Below are 17,302 nucleotides of genomic sequence, written 5' to 3' on the forward strand. Positions count from 1 at the left end.
TCGTGTCGTCGTGTTGGAATGGAGAACAATCTTCTTTCGCCGTGTTCTGGTACCGCCGCCGTCTTTCGCCGGTACGCGTTGCGCACGACCACGTGCCACCGTCGTTCAACTTTTTGGTTTTTAGAGGCAATCCCGGACGAGCCCCCAAAATTATGTGGGATTATGTTAGGCCTCGTAATAAAAACCAAAACTAAACTTCACTTGTTTTATTTAAGTAATAAAAACTAATTATATGGAATATTTAACACCTTCACGCACGTTTGCTCGCTCACCATTCAAATCGTTCTCCCCGTCCCTTTCGCACCTCTTGTCATCCTTCTCTCTCCCTTACGTTCCGTTTCACGCTATCCCCTTACGTTCCATTCCTACATATATATGTAAAAAAAACTTCAATTCCGTTGGCTACTCCACGAATTTCATACAAAACCACTAAGGCCCCAAAATCGCCATACAAAAAGGACTTTGGGATTATGAGCCGTGTGCATTACAGAATGATTACTTTCAAAAGAAAATTTATATGCGTGGTCAGTTTGAGTTTAAGTATGTATTAAAATAAAGATTGACCGTCTAGATGCGACAGTTTTCTCTATTCCCGACATTTTCAGTGCAACCCTCGTATGAGGCTTAGTCAATTTATGTAAAAAAAACCGGCCAAGTGCGAGTCCGACTCGCGCACGAAGGGTTCCGTACCATTACGCAAAAAACGGCAATAAATCACGTTTGTGGTATGGGCCACTTAAATATTTATTTTATTTTGTTTTTAGTATTTGTTGTTATAGCGGCAACCGAAATACATCATCTGTGAAAATTTCAAGTGTCTAGCTATCATGGTTCATGAGTTACAGCCCCGTGACCGACAGACGGACGGACAGACGGACAGCGGAGTCTTAGTAATAGGGTCCCGTTTTTACCCTTGGGGTACGGAACCCTAAAAATGTCATATAATATCTATTTATTTACCTCTGGCGTGGCTGATATTGGCGTCCGGGGCGTCGTTGCGAAAACCATTAAAGATGGTTGTCAGACACTCTCTCACGTTCTGTATTTTCCTCTCCGTCGAGGCTAGAGACGATGTGACGCTTTTAATTTCGTCTCTCTTTAATTCCTGTAAAATTAACGTTATCAAAAATTGTAACAGATTGTATTTTTTTGTAACATTTTGGTCACTATAGTTACAGTGGCGTGACTCCCATACAAGCCCAAAAGCCGGGCTTGCCCTACGGCAACTAATTGCCTTACCGAAATTACGTAGTGATAAGATCAATAAAGATTATTTTAAAATCGCGCGCCAAACGAACCCCTTATTATTAAATTCAAGCCACAGCGGCCTCGAACCGCGGCACGAGCGTGTTGCAAAATTTTGCCGCGGCGTGGCGTCCCGTCCGCGCGAAAGAAATCAGGCGTAGGATGTTCTAGCTATCCTGCTCGTACTCGCACTCGTTGGCTTGCAACCGTGCTTGCTTTTTCGTCCCGCTCTGGGCACTATTAGCCTACAAACCGCCAAAGAACGATGTAACTATTTGTTGGTATGTATAGCAATTTTATAAGGCGATTTAAGCTCGGCTTTTGTTTGGAGTGAAGTAAGCTGCATAAGTTCGCACGAGCGCGCGTTCGCGTTTACTTCAAGTGTATTATTACTTATTTAGTCGAGCCGAGTCAGTGGTCGAGACGAAAGTAACGAAAGTTTGTTTAAGTGAATTTGATTAAATAGTGAATGTGGATTTGTTCATTGTTGTGGCGTTTAGTTTAATAAGTGTTAACAATGGATCAAGAAGTGGTTCCTTGTGACGGTTTGAAATGCGTCCACGTTTTAGTCAACCAAAACAAGGTAAAGTCTTTGACCTTTGTCGAAAAACGGGACATAATTTCCGCGGCAAAACCAACACCCGACTTGTGTATTTCTCAGTCAAGTCAGTCGCGTCAGAGAAATATCTGTAGGGCCGTCTACAAAACTCATTGGATTGTTGGTTGTTCCCATACAAATAAGATGTATTGCTGGTGTTGCATATTTTTTTCGAACGACATTAACGTTTGGAATACTTCTGGCTATAACGATTTAAATAATTTATTTGGAGCGATAAAGAGGCACATGAATTCCGGTAAACATATGTGTGCAGTGATTTCTTTTAGCAATTTTGGGAAACAAAGGATCGAGGCCTCTTTGTCGCGCCAATTATCAGAAGAAATATCAAATCATAACAAGCGTGTTGACAACAATCGTAGTGTTTTTCAGAGGTTAGTCGATATTGTGTGCCATTTAGCACAGCAAGAACTTCCTTTTAGAGGACACGATGAGTCAAACACTTCATTAAATAGGGGCAATTTTTTGGAACTTGTATCATTGCTATCAAAATATGACGGCGTTCTAGAAAAACATGTTCAAAGCGACAAACCAAGCTCGAGCTATTTGTCTAACAAAAAGATTGTTCTAACCGCACAGCACAACTGTATGTAAATTATTATCGTGTAAATTTGTTAATATTGTATATACAAATGAAATTCACTTAAATAAATTAAACGGCTTTTATCAAAGCCACCGGGGGTATGCAATTGCTGATATGTTTGTAATATTCTATCTAGTAATAGTATGCCCTCAGTGCCCTATGATTAGCTCGCCTCGACACGTTAGCAGAATGCATTTGAGTCCGAAGAGTGAAGATTGGACAGTTATTACGAAAACATATCTTTCGGCTTGCCCTACTCCAAAACCCTAGGCACGCCACTGTATAGTTAGTTTTTTTAGCATTAGAAAAAGACTAAGCGGTTTTGATGAGTCTTTTAATAGAAAACTCTTTAAAAAAATTAGTAACTATTACAGTAGAGTCCGGTTATAACGACGCCCAAGGGACCGCTGATATTACGTCGTACTAACCGGACGTCGTACTAACGAACTGACGATTTGAATTTTAAAATTATGTATTACATCATTTTGTATTTAATACTTATGCGACCATCAAACAATAAAAAATTCAATTAAAATATTTAATTACGTTAGTATTACAACATTTTATCTTAAGCGGAGAGACTTGTATGTTTAGAAGTAGCCACTTTTGTACGCGTACTCACTCATCATCCGCAAATTACTTGAATCCCGTAAAATAAAATAAAAACATAATTCTTGGATTATATCTAATCAAGATGACAATCGTACATCGACCATCAAAAAATAAATACATATGTAAGTCAAAAATGTCAATTTTTAAACCAGCTTTTATCGCAGACTGTGTACTTTTGTTTCAATAAGCAACTTATACTCGATTAGGTTGCGTTGGTTTATCACACAGTTCCTATGGCTACCTCCTGTAAAATATGTATTGCATTGTCACCCAACTTGCATAATTATTAAATAGAGTCTGTGCGGAAAGAGAAGAGTCGTGGAATGTACATTCATACCACGACTCTTCTATTTCTGAACAGACTCTATGTGAAGTTTAAGCTCAATTGAATAAGGAGAAGTGGGTTTTATTTAAGTACTTTGCAAGATTACGAATAGTCACACGGCTAACTAATTTTTATAAATAGGCAAAGGGGGGAGGAGAGTTGGGTGCGCGGGACGGAGTAAGCTTCTTACCAACAATTTATTTGTAAAAACTACGTCGCCCGTCGTTGTAACCGGACTTGACGGACGGATTTTGAGTCAATTTCCGTCGTTAAAAGCGGTCGGTCGTTATAAGCGGAGTCGTAATAAACGGTTGTTCTTTCATAGTAGCTTGTACTAAAACCAAACAAGTGCCTATACTTACGTCGCTATAACCGGTTAGTTGTTATATGCGAAGTCGTACTAACCGGACTCTACTGTACTTATGAAAGCAAAAGAATGTAAATAATCGTATATGATTCATAATTGTTACATATTTGACGTGACTTATTATTCAAAAGTGTTTTCAATAAAAAGACACATCAAGATTGTTTCCTTTTTTTCTAATGCTAAAAAAACGAACTATAGCAGGACTGATATAAGGTCGAAATCGAATTTTTAGTTACCTATTTTTTTGCAGTTTTTCGAGAACTATATTTTCTGCTAGAGCACAAACGATGTTACCCACGATTTTTGACTACCACACACATATAAAAGCTATGTAATACTTACAATAGCTTTATCAATCTTATATATCTGGTTGTGGGCAGGCTGCGGCTCAGCCCGGCTGGTGGCAAACAACCCCTCGGCCTCGGTGACCTGTCGCAGCGCGTCGCGCAGTGCGAGAACGCGCGCCTCTGTTCGCGCGCGCTCGCACCGGAGCACTAACAGTTCGCAGGATTCGCCGGTTAGTTGACTCTGTAACAGTATCTGTTGTTAAAAAAGTGCTAGTCAGACTCGCCCACCAAGGGTTCCGTACTTTTTAGTATTTGTTGTTATAGCGGCAACAGAAATACATCATCTGTGAAAATTTCAACTGTCTAGTTATCACGGTTTATGACAGACAGACGGACAGCGGAGTCTTAGTAATAGGGTCCCGTTTTTACTCTTTGGGTACGGAACCTTAAAAAAATGTCTACTCTGTTCCCAAAAGCAAAGAGAATTTAGTAGAAGCGTGTTGTCAAAGTAAATTTTGTAGTAGCAGTAAATTTACTGGCATCTGTCAGTCTCATCTGACACAGTTGTCGACACAGTATTAAAACTTTTACGCCAAAACTTTGATCCTTATTCTTTCATTCATATTATGTATTATATTTAATTTATCTACTCAAAGGTTAACTGGAAGAAATCCCTTAAAGGGATAAGTTCGCCTTTGTACTGCCTATCCTGTGCCATAAATTTGTGTTTTGTGTTTTGTACAATTAAGAGTTTATACATACATATTTATATGATTTTGACCCATGTTCTTTCATTGATATGTGTCAAAATTGTTAAATATAAAACGGTGTCAAAGCTATCTAGACGAGCATAGACCAAAGGCGCGGTGCCATCTATCCGAAAGAATTTTTCTTCATTTCTGAGGCACGTTTTTTCCGACTTTAATCGTCTTATACGGAGTTACATATGTCTATGGTACTACCACAGAATAAGTAATAGTACTGCCATACAGAAAAGAAACGTCCTTCAAAACCGAAGTTTGACAGCGGTTCAGAGTCGAATCATGCTGTCCCTTTCTAATATATGGCTGTATGGCACTATCTCCTTCGGCTATTTAGGGTTGTCAAAATTCAAGCCATTATCTTATCTGTGGTCGTGCACGCAAAAAGACGTCAAGTTGTGCCAACCATCATAATTGCTCGGAGCAATGCTGAGCCGAACGGAGCCGAGTTCGGCCGAAGGGAGGAGTTTCGCACCCCTGGTACTATTACTATTTGTGGTGCAACCTGTACTTACATTTAATGCGTCGACGGCTTGCGCAAGACGTTGTTGGGCCAGTCTCGTCATTTCACGGCATTTGAACGCTTCTAATGTTAAAGTGCACTGCAGTGCTGCCGTCTCGCTTAGGACCGCTTGAAAACTAGGCCTAGAAATAAACAATTATTAAAACTATCGTATGTATTAATTCAAGACATAATATAACGTAAACTAATGGTGCAAAGTTGACCACGAGGTGGATTCAATTAACAAAAAACCGGCGAAAAACCCAAAAAACGGCAAAAATATCAAGTTTGTTGTATGGGAGCCCCACTTAAATATTTATTTTATTCTGTTTTTAGTATTTGTTGTTATAGCGGCAACAGAAATACATTATCTGTGAAAATTTGAACTGTCTAGCTATCACGGTTCATGAAATACAGCCTGGTGACAGATAGAGGGACAGTGGAGTTTTAGTAATATGGTCCCGTTTTAATTTAATTTTAATTTATTTATTCATTGCTTTTATGGGTTTTACAAGGAGTTAAAATATTTACATGTTCCAAACATAAACCCCGTTGGGGCACAGCAAATATACATAAAGACTTAAAAACTAATACTTAAAAACTAATACTTAAAAAACTAGTACTTAAAAACTAGCACACACTAGCAATTAACATAATTAAGACTTGTAATTAAGATACTCCTTTATATTGTAAAATGAGTTTTCAACCAGAAACTTTTTTAGCTTGTTGAAGAATGTTGAATCTTTCTCTATATGTTTTAGTTCTAACGGTATGTTGTTATATACTGTGACTGCCATATGGTAAGGACCGGAGTTTACTATTTTTAGATTTGTGAAAGTGCATACTAATTTATTTCTTTTCCGCAGATTTTGATTCCGTGGAAAGTTATCTCTTGTTCGCTCAAATAAATGTTTTTGTTTTTTAACTAATTTACACAATTCAAAAATGTACAGTGAAGTTAACGTTAATATTTTCATTTTTTTGAAATAAGGGAGGCAACTCTCCATGTCATTTATATTTGCTAGTATTCTTATACACTTTTTTTGTAGCAAGAACAACGACTCTACGTTCGTGCTATTCCCCCATAAAATAATACCATATGATAACCAAGAATGGGCATAGGCATAATAGGCATTAGTTGCAGCTTTTAAGTCTGTACATTTCTTCAACATGGAGAGGGCATATGTAAATTTAGATAATTTAATCGAGATTTTATCAACGTGTGCCTTCCAATTTACGCTTGGGTTGTTTTTTTACGTTTGGGTACGGAACCCTATAAAACTACTATTACTTATTGTTTAAGGTCACTAATGCGATCTATGCAGTCAAAATGTGATTTTAAGTAATTACACGTAATAGTTAATGCACTAAATACTTTACACAGTTTTCCTATACAAACGGAACCGTTTTAATTAGCCCTTGAGTGTATTACAGATACTTACAAAATTGAATTACACATAGAGCTTATATTACACACGCGCGTACAGTGCGTCGGCGCGACACGCCACTAGCTGACTTATGTGCTCCTCAGTAGAGTTCAAAATTGCTTGTTATACATACCGGTTATTGTCCACTGTGGGCTCTCCTCTACTGCTCAATGAGTTGACAAGAGCTGCTCTACGCGCGTATAGCTCCGCCCACAGTGCGTCGCCGCGACACGCCACTAGCTGACTTATGTGCTCCTCTGTAGAGTTCAAAATTCACTGTAGTATTACATCTTCATTTAAAGTTAAAAGGTAAATTTAACTATTAGAACGCCACGTCTGATCGTGTGCGGCGCGCGTGATGCTCGTCGAAATGGACGAAGGTTGATATTGGGCTGTAGCGACGCGCGTCACACTTCGACGTATTTAGCGGTCAAAGGGGCTAAGAATCTTTAGGAGGCCAAGGATTCCCTCATGATTTAGTTACAGTCAAAGTAGAAGTAGTAGAATTTTAACTCACATTTATAGACGGGTCTAACGCGAATTTTATTCAATTACCTTGATTTTAGTAGATTTTTTTTTACATTTTATACCTCGTGCATACGATTTATACCTACCTTGCAATCAATGACTTTAATTACGGTGAATAGAATGAAAGGAATCCAGTGCGAGAAAAAAATACTTATAAAGATAGAAGTTTCTGGCTGGGTGTGGTGTATTTCAAATGAAAATATGCATTTTCACTTAACTGTGTACCGTTAACGGCCGGTTAGCAATCGTCACAAAACTGACTGTCAATGTTAAAACACATTTTGTCAAGAATGTGACGGTTAGACATTACTGAAACACGGCTTAAGTCGCGCTTTAAAGTAGGTACAGGTTAAAATTAAATTGCCTATTTATGTGAAATGCATCGTGTCACCTTCCAAATCGCCATTGTTGGCTGTGTTTGTGCTGCTATTGCTGATCATGGTGGAGGACGCCACAGTGGAGGCCGCAACGGCGGCTGGCTGACGACGCTGGGACGATAGGCATCTGTCTAGTTTTGGCTGCAACAAAAATATTTAGATACTAGATGACCCGGCGACTCCATACCATACTTTTTAGTATTTTTTGTTATACCGGCAACAGAAATACATCATCTGTAAAAATTTTGGATCACAAATCATGAGATACTGCCTGGTGACAGACAGACGGACAGTGGAGTCTTAATAATAGGGTCCCGTTTTTACCCTTTGGGTACGGAACTCTAAAAGTTTCACAAAATGGCCCACCTGCACATCAGTATGGTCCTGTACAGCGCACATCTCCTCAGCTATAGCGCGTGTCTCAATAAGACTCTGTTTCTTGGTGCGGAGATCCTCTGCAAGGAGTTGTAGGAGCCAGCCTCTTCGCTGCAGATCTTGGAGTCGCTGACGGGCCAGGTTGCGTTGGGATACTGGGAAATGGTGGTAAATTATTCTGATGACTATAAAGAAAGTTTATTTTATTTCAAAGATCAGCTTACATTTTTGCCTAACTGGATCACAAAGCTCAGTTATGGAGATAACACGAGATCCCGACGCGGAAATGGCATTGGATTGGGCATATCCTCAGGAAAAATGTCGTAACCCTTATTACCTAGGCAATATAGTCCACTGCCGCCATGGTTTGCCGGTGCGCGAACATCTACCCTGCAGCATTAATTCACTTACTTAGACCCTATTGCCTAGGTAATAAGCAAGCATCGGAGTTTTTGTCGCATGGTAAGACTAATAGCAAGCTATGGAGTCGACATTTGCCATAAATGTTAACTCTTATTCATACTCATACTCATGATTAATTTTATTTAATAGAAGACTAAATAGTTACTACATATATGAGTTTAATTTATTAAACCTCATTTGTTGCAATAGAGCCGAAAGTGAATGGAACTGTCCCCTAAGAAAATAACCTTCCGCAATTAAAAAAGTTATCACTACTGTCATTGATTAGTTGTTTACTTGAAAGATATTTTACATTTCAACATGTGTCCGTCTATACTTTCATACTTATTTAAACGAGAAATTGGAAAGATTAATCAGATGTGCGATTTGGTACAAGAACAACAGGAACATAATATGTATACAAAACACTATGGATATACAATATATACATATAATAGGTATGAATTACGTATTTCAATGGATGATGAAGTCAATGTGGATGGTGAAGATATCGTGTTTCCTTCGTATACATTCAATGGCATAGTGTGCTTTGGATTGAAGCGATATTGCGTTTCATTTTTTCAATTTGTTGACTACGAATAGTTGAAGTTATGAATTCATAATGTAATAGAAAAATATTTCTTTATATAATTCGACTAAGATAATATACACGACTGACCTCTCTAAAGGCATTTTAAGATAAATTCAATAAATGAGTATGAGTATGAATAAGAGTTTACATTTATGGCAAATGTCGACTCCATAGCTTGCTATTAGTCTTACCATGCGACAAAAACTCCGATGCTTGGAATAAGGGTGACGACATTTTGACAAAATACCAATATCTCAGTTCTGCAATGGAATTCCACTTGGTGCTCATAGAACAAAATAAAGTACCTACATAGAAATACCTATCTAATGACCTAACTCTCATTTTTGTTGATTTTTGGGCCAGACTCCATACAGACCATACAAAGTTGGGGGTTATCCATTAATTACATCACACGTTTAGGGGGAGGGGGGAGTCACAATCTTTGTGACGTCACTGTAACTTATTTAAATTATTTAATTCGCTGTACAGTTATATGAATGATACAAGCTGAACGATAATCATTTTAATTCATTTAATTTTTAGACTGGTTTTATTTTTGTAAAATTCGATTTCGACTGGCAAATCATATTACTTTTTGGCAACCGGGTTTTTTAACCTAATTAGACCTCGCTGAATCCGATTTTGCCGGTTGCTTGATCGAATTCTTGACCGGAAGTTTGATATTTAAGGTCCCTTTTTTTAGTTTTTCGTAAATAACTCTTAAACGGTGGCTCATAGCCAAAAATATTCTACTAGATAAGTAATCTGCATAAAATTCCCTACAAGAAAGATTCCATACATTTTTCGCTAATAACAATATTTAAAGAGATATCAACGCGGGAAAGTTAACTATAATACGCGCGCTACGCGATATGTATGGCGCTACGGAGCCACGCCGTTACGTCGTCGCCCAAATCTAATATTTAGTTAATTTAATTTTTATGTGTATTGTTTTTCTTTGTCTTTTCTTTTACTTTGTAGTTTCACAGTGCCTTGGTTTTATAATGTAATGCTGTGTTACTTATTTGATCAATAAATAAATAAATAATAAATAATCACTTCTAAGGTCCCTTTTTTTAGTTTTTCGTAAATAACTTGTAAACGGTAGCCAATATCAAAAAATGTTGTTAAAAGTTAATAATCTACACAAAATTTTGTACAAAAAAGATTCAATACACTTTTCGCAGGGACCAATGTTTAGAAAGATAATAAAGAGGGAAAGTTAATTATAATAAATTCTAAGGTTCCTTGTTTTTATTTTTTCGTTAATAATTTGTAAAGTGTGACTCATACCAAAAAAAATCTTATACATAAATAATAAACATAAAATTTCCTACAAGAAACATGTGGAACACTTTTCGCTAGAATCAATATTTAAAAAGACAAAGCAGCGGGAAAATTAATTCAATGAATTTGAAAGTCCCTTTTTAGTTTTTTTTGTAAATAACTCGTAAACGGTATCCCATAGCGAAATAGGTTTTTAAGAATAAATTATCTACATAAAATTTCCTCCAAAAAACATCTGGAACACTTTTCTCTAGGATAAATATTTAAAACGATATTAAAGGAAGAAAGTTAATCACAATCAGTTCACAGGTCACTTTTTATTAGTTTTTCGTAACTCGTAAACGGTGCCCCGTTGCAAAAAAAATATTAAACATAAAATTATCCACAAAAAAGGTTCTGTACACTTTTTCGCTACGATCAATATTTAATGAGGTATTAAAGGGGGTAAGTTAATTATTATAATCAATTTCCAGGTCCCTATTTTTAGTTATCCGTAAATAACTCGTAAATGGTGGCCCATAGCAAAATCGGTTCTTAATGTTCTTATGAATAAAATATCTCGAGTTATCAACTTCTTCACGCCGTGTACCGAAAAGGGTTCTCTACACTTTTTCGCTAGGATCTATGGTATTAAAGGGGGAAAGTTAATTATAATCAATTCTACACATTATTTAACTTTCCCGCTTTAATAGCTTTTTTTATGTCGACTATTTATTTACAAGAACATTAAGAACCTATTTTGCTATGGGCCACCGTTTACGAGTTATTTACGAAAAACTAAAAATAGGGACCTGGAAATTGATTATTATTAACTTACCCCTTTTTTTTTTTTTGCTAGCCTGGTTAAGTGTCCCACTGCTGGGCAAAGGCCTCCCCTCGCTCCCTCCACTCAACCCTGTCTTTTGTAGTTTCCCGCCAATCCAGACAAAACACGTCCAAGTCGTCCCGCCATCTCCTTTTCGGTCTGCCTGCACTCCGGCTAGCACCATCTATGGTGTTCCGTGGGTCCCACTCCGTAACCATTTTGGCCCACCTTTCATGGTGCATGCGGCAGACATGTCCAGCCCAGTCCCACTTAAGCTTAGCGGTCTTGACACCTACATCTACAACTCTAGTTCTGAAGCGCAGTTCCGTGTTTCTGATTCTATCAGTCCTGCGAACACCCAGTATACTGCGCTCCATCGCTCGCTGGCAAACCTTGAGTTTGGACTTCAAAGCCTCAGTCAATGACCATGTCTGAGCACCATAGGTTAGGATAGGCAGGATACACATGTCGATGAGTTTGCGCTTGAGACACAGGGGAAGGTCACCCTTCAATAGCGCCTTCATGGACCAGAAGCTCTTCCAGGCGTTACCGATACGTCTATTGACTTCTATGGTTTGCCTGTTTTCGAAGGAAGCTATCTGGCCCAAGTAAATGTACTCATAAACATACTGTATATCCTGCCCATCTACCGTGACCCTATGTTTTGCTCTGTTGGTCATCAACTTGGTCTTCGCTCTGTTCATTGTGAGTCCAACTTCAAGGCTCGCAGTGCTGAGGTCTTGTAGCATGAGTTGCAGTTGAGATGCAGTGTGGGAGAAAAGGACAATGTCGTCGGCAAAACGCAGGTTAGTTAACCGTTTATTACCGACGACAATGCCCAACCCCTCCCACGAGACCGCCAGCTTTTTGAATATCTCCTCTAGGCAACTGGTGAACAGTTTAGGAGACAGCGGATCGCCCTGTTTAACGCCTTTCTCTATTTTGAATATAGGACCAGGTGCATGTAATTTAATGTTGGCTGTACTGTTATTATAGATTGTTCCAACGAGTTCAACATACGTCGGATCTATACCTTGACTTTGCATGGCGGAAAATATAGCGGAGTGTTTAACGCTGTCAAATGCTTTGCTATAGTCTACAAAAGCAAGGTATAGAGGCACGTTGAACTCGTTGGACTTTTCTATCAATTGATTTAAAGTATGAAGGTGATCTGTTGTGGAGAAACTAGGGCGAAAACCAGCTTGCTCGGGTGGTTGATGTTTATCCAGCAGTGGGGCAATTCTATTATCTATTACCTTTATGAACAATTTGTAAATATGAGAGATTAAACTAATGGGCCTGTAATTATTTATATCTGACTTATCGCCTTTTTTGTGCAGAAGTACTATATTTGAGTGGCATAATTTAGGAGGGATTTTACCGCTGTATAAAATTGAATTGAAAAAGTTCGTTAAATATGGTAACAATGTAATCTTTCCTGTTTGAAGTGCTTCGGTTGTGACACCATCATCCCCAGGGCTTTTTTGGTACTTCATGCTCTTGAGGGCGGCGTTGACTTCACAACCGGTTATAGGAGGGATATTATCTGGACAAGAGTGGCTATTATTGAGTGGCGATTGCAAAGTGTCGGAAGAATAAAGGTTTTTGTAATATTTAGTGCATAGATCTGTAATTTGGTCCCTACTGCTGCATTTTATCCCGTTTTCGTCTCTTAGGCTTGTTATCCAGGGTTTTTCTTTATTTATGCCTTGCTTGGCTGTTCGAAGAGATGATTGTGTTGCTAATGCTATTTCAACGAGTTTCGTGTTGAAGTTACGTATATCACGCCGGATACTTCTTTTTACCTGTTTATCTATGGTATTATATTGTTCCCTGTTGTGTTTGCAGTGTTCTCGGTCCTCTATCAACTGCAATGTGTCCTTTGTTAGTTTATTGTTATTTTTTCTGGTTGGTTGGATTTTGTTGCTAGCTGATTTAATACTGTTTATAATGGTGTCGTATTGTAGTTGAACATCGGGATGAGTATTTGTGTTATTATTAAATGCGTCAAAACTGTTTTTTACCACCTTTAATACCTTTATATATCGATCGTAGCGAAAAAGTGTACAGAACCTTTTTTGTGGAAATTGTATAATATTGTTTTGCAACGACTCACCGTTTAGGAGTTATTTACGAAAAACTAAAAAAAAAGTGACCTGTGAAATGATTGTAATTAACTTTCTTCCTTTAATATCGTTTTAAATATTGATCCTAGAGAAAAGTGTTCAAGATGTTTTTTGGAGGAAATTTTATGTAGATAATTTATTCTTAAAAACCTATTTTGCTTTGGGACACCGTTTACGAGTTATTTACAAAAAACTAAAAAGGACTTTAAAATTTATTATAATTAATTTTCCCGCTTCTTTGTCTTTTTAAATATTGATCCTAGCGAAAAGTGTTCTACATGTTTCTTGTAGGAAATTTTATGTGTATTATTTATGTATAAGATTTTTTTTTTTGCTATGAGTTTTACTTTACAAATTATTAACGAAAAAATAAAAACAAGGAACCTTAGAATTAACTTTCCCTCTTTATATTTCAGTATTTTATTCAATAATCGTCAATACAACAATATATATATATAAAAAAAAAAACTAAAACTAAAACTTAAGACTAGCTTTAGTCAAAAAGTCCCCCCCGAGTTGTCCCTGGCGCAAAGGTACCCATCACACTAGCCGCGTTACCGCGTTGAATGGCGATGGACAACCTTTGCACCAGGTACGAACCCGCTCGGGCGTCAGATCCCTTCTCCCTCATTCGACGTCCCACTTCCCTAATAAAGGCAGTAGCCTCCGACCCCCAGCACCCGGTTGTCTCAAACGCAAGGGGCACAAAATAATAATTACCGGCCAGGTTCGCATATTTCTCCAGCTTCTTGGCCGCGGCAAAATCCGCGGCGGCACCAGCCGCCCGCACAGTTCGGCCGAGGTGTGAGGCCGCGAAAGTGCTAACGCACGTAGCGTCCCATAGCAGGCATTTACCCCTCTGCCACGGCACCAAAGTCAAGCCGTCTGGCCTTTTACCATCGGTGCGGCAGAGGCCCGGAGGCTCCAGGACACAGGGGATGTTGGCGGATATTAAAGCCCTCCTCACGATGTCATTGAGAGCGTGGTGACGCGGAAACCTTCCTGAACAACGACAACAACTCAAAGCGTGATGGCCATTCGCCTCCACCATTGAGCCGCAGATGCATTTATGAGGCACACAAACATCGCAGCCCAGGCGGAGAGCTACTGCCACCCGCAATGAGTCGTTGTCCAGGAGTGTTCCCAGATGAGGAGCCGGCAAAGCTTGCAACCACGCTCCCGCTTCTACTCTTGACACCGACTTCAACCTAGCCAAATTCACCCCCGTGGCCATCCCCATAAGCCGTGCAAGTGCATCCCCAGCTCCTACATCGTCCCAAAGTCGCTGTACTTGCGGAGCCTCTTTATTATCTTTTTAAACATTGGTCCCTACGAAAAAGTGTATTAAATCTTTTTTGTACAAAATTTTGTGTAGATTATTAACTTTTAACAACATTTTTTGATATTGGCCACCGTTTACGAGATATTTACGAAAAACTAAAAAAAGGGACCTTAGAAGTGATTAAAATTAACTTTCCCGCGTATAATCTCTTTACATTTTGTTCCTAGCGAAAAATTGTACGGAATCTTTCTTGTAGGGAATTTTATGCAGATTACTTATCTAGTAGAACATTTTTGGCTATGAGCCACCGTTTAAGAGTTATCTACGAAAAACTAAAAAAAGGGACCTTTAATATCAAATATCTCACTTCCGGTCAAGAATTCGATCAAGCAACCGGCAAAATCGGATTCAGCGGGGTCTAATTAGGTTAAAAAAACCCGGTTGCCAAAAAGTAATATGATTTGCCAGTCGAATCAAGAAGGAGTTCAAGCGATTTTGAATTTTTATGTCTAGTCTATTTTTTTCTAATCAGTTTTCGGTTATAAAATTACTACTACATACATATTTCTTTTTTCAAAAATAATTTGATTACATATTAATAATACGTAAAACCTACTTAATTCGATTTGCTGATTTCATTGAAAAAATGTGGCGTCACACCAGGGGGGGAGGGGTTTGCCAAATGTGACCAAGCGTGATAATGAGGGGGAGGGGTCAAAAACCTAGAAATTCGTGTCATGTAATTAATGGATGACCCCTTGCCCATGGTCCTTTAGCCAGCAATACAGCAGCCATAACTCTAATAAAACTGTTAACTAAAACTACTTACTTTTGCTAGACACCTTGTCCATGATCTCGCTGAGGTCTCTCTTGGCTTCAGTGATGCGGGCTTCAGCTTCAAGCACCTTCTGCCGCACCTCAGTTTGCTGCCGCCACAGTGAGAGCTCTGGTGGTATCAGCACATTTGTGTCATGCTGAAATTGGATTTGGTCATTGGGCGTTTTTGACCCGCTTTATGAACTTTCCCGTACAGACACCAAGCTAGTTTTAAAATAGAGAATTTAATCTCACTTTTCTAAATATGTCATTTTTTTTTATGTATCAACCGGCAGAAAAAAGTTATTCAACAGTATGTGTTATTAATGTTGAAGTGAAAACTTCTTTAGCGGCGCTGTGCAATTTTTGTGATGGGAAAAAAATGTTAAACACGCGACAGGTCACGTGACCGTAAGATTCGTAAGACGTAAGACGGACACGTGACCTGATCGAAAAACTGTTACAATGTCATTGAGTTTTCACTTCTGCCCCCACTCCCGGAGTGCAACTCGTTGTTTTTTTGTTACTTTCAGCATTGTGCAAAAGTGTGGTTCATGCAGCATGATAAACGTTTTATAGCACAATGGCAAATGTTGTCAATTGTGGGTAGGTACCAAAATGCGCATACGACTAATGAAATGTTGTCAATTGTGGGTAGGTACCAAAATGCGCATACGACAAATGAAATGTTGTCAATTGTGGGTAGGCACCAAAATGCGCATACGACAATTGAAATGTTGTCAATTGTGGGTAGGTACCAAAATGCGAATACGACAAATAAAATGTTTTCAATTGTGGGTAGGTACCAAAATGCGCATACGACGCCATCGCTTGCACTGCCTCGCAGTCGTATGTCATCTGTGGGTTCGATCTGTGCGTTTTTAAAACTGGATTTTATTTTTGTTCCTCTTGATATTAAACAATATAACAACAGTAACGCAATATAACAGCAGCTATTCAAAGTATTTTTGAAATAATTCCAATAGTTCTTACTTAATTCATTGCAAAAATGCTATAATGATAAGAAATGATTTTTATTTTTTTCTCAATTCTCCCATGGCTTGCAAGAATGCGACTCATACCACTGAGTAGCAGATACATTTACCTACATACCTAGCCCTATTTCGTTTGTGTACGCTGTGGGTCATATGTCCGAACAAAACGCCCAATGACATTTAGACATGTTTATTGAATATGATAAAGGAAAAGTTTTTAAGGAATCTACGGGTAAAGAAAAGGAGGTTGTATACCAGAATTACACAAAATGGGGTTGGCAACTGTCAAAGGTTTGCATAGATGGCGCCAAAGGTATCATACCACATTCATTGATTCGGTCAAATAGTGTTTTTTTAAAAACAAATTATAACCAGCATTCAATGAATGTAGTATGATACCTTTGGGTATGGTGCTTTACGCACACTAGTGTCCCATGCCCTCCCCCTGACGCAACCCCCCCTTTTAGCATGAAATTTGTCCCGGTTGACAGATTTTTTAATTTGGGGAAAGTATACAATATAGGAAAAAAGTGTCAATGAAAGAAATAATCCCTATTAACCCTTCGGGTGGCAGCACCTCCGGTTGAACGGTAGGACAAATGGCGCGGCCATTTTTTTAAATATGCCTCGTCGTGGCAGAGGCCGCGAGAAGGTTCGGTCATAACAAGCCCGTAATTGGCAGAGACCGTCTCGCGGCCTGTGTGCGACGCTGCATTTCGCGCCTAAAATAAAACCGTTAAAACTATGCCTTGCTTGCTCACTCTTGCAAGATGCATTCGTCAATAAACAAGGATGGTATTCCCTAACGGTCGAATTCCCGCGTAAAACAAAGTTTGTTAGAAATGACGTGATGTTCCTGCCCCACCTCGCCCATTACGCGCCGACCGTCGTCGAGCCACGAACATTCAAACGGAATACGCACTGATAAAAAGTGAAATAAACTGTGTGAATCGTGTTAAATGTATTGTTTTGTCATAAAGACTGCTTTTTCT

At 38.7% G+C, this 17,302-nt stretch overlaps 1 protein-coding gene across 1 annotated transcript in view; it reads right to left on the reverse strand.

The window, feature by feature from the left end:
- The window catches only part of LOC134800716 (uncharacterized), a 30,494-nt gene that overhangs the window by 10,996 nt on the left and 2,196 nt on the right, over positions 1-17,302 (reverse strand). The window contains exons 3-9 of the mRNA XM_063773230.1: positions 15,329-15,473; positions 7,997-8,160; positions 7,645-7,771; positions 6,859-6,982; positions 5,312-5,441; positions 4,091-4,276; positions 961-1,105 (exon numbers count right to left, since the gene is read on the reverse strand). Coding sequence (XP_063629300.1) covers positions 961-1,105; positions 4,091-4,276; positions 5,312-5,441; positions 6,859-6,982; positions 7,645-7,771; positions 7,997-8,160; positions 15,329-15,473 — 1,021 coding nt within the window. The remainder of the gene's footprint in view (positions 1-960; positions 1,106-4,090; positions 4,277-5,311; positions 5,442-6,858; positions 6,983-7,644; positions 7,772-7,996; positions 8,161-15,328; positions 15,474-17,302) is intronic.

Source organism: Cydia splendana, chromosome 20, assembly GCF_910591565.1.
Source record: "Cydia splendana chromosome 20, ilCydSple1.2, whole genome shotgun sequence".
NCBI lineage: Eukaryota > Metazoa > Arthropoda > Insecta > Lepidoptera > Tortricidae > Cydia > Cydia splendana.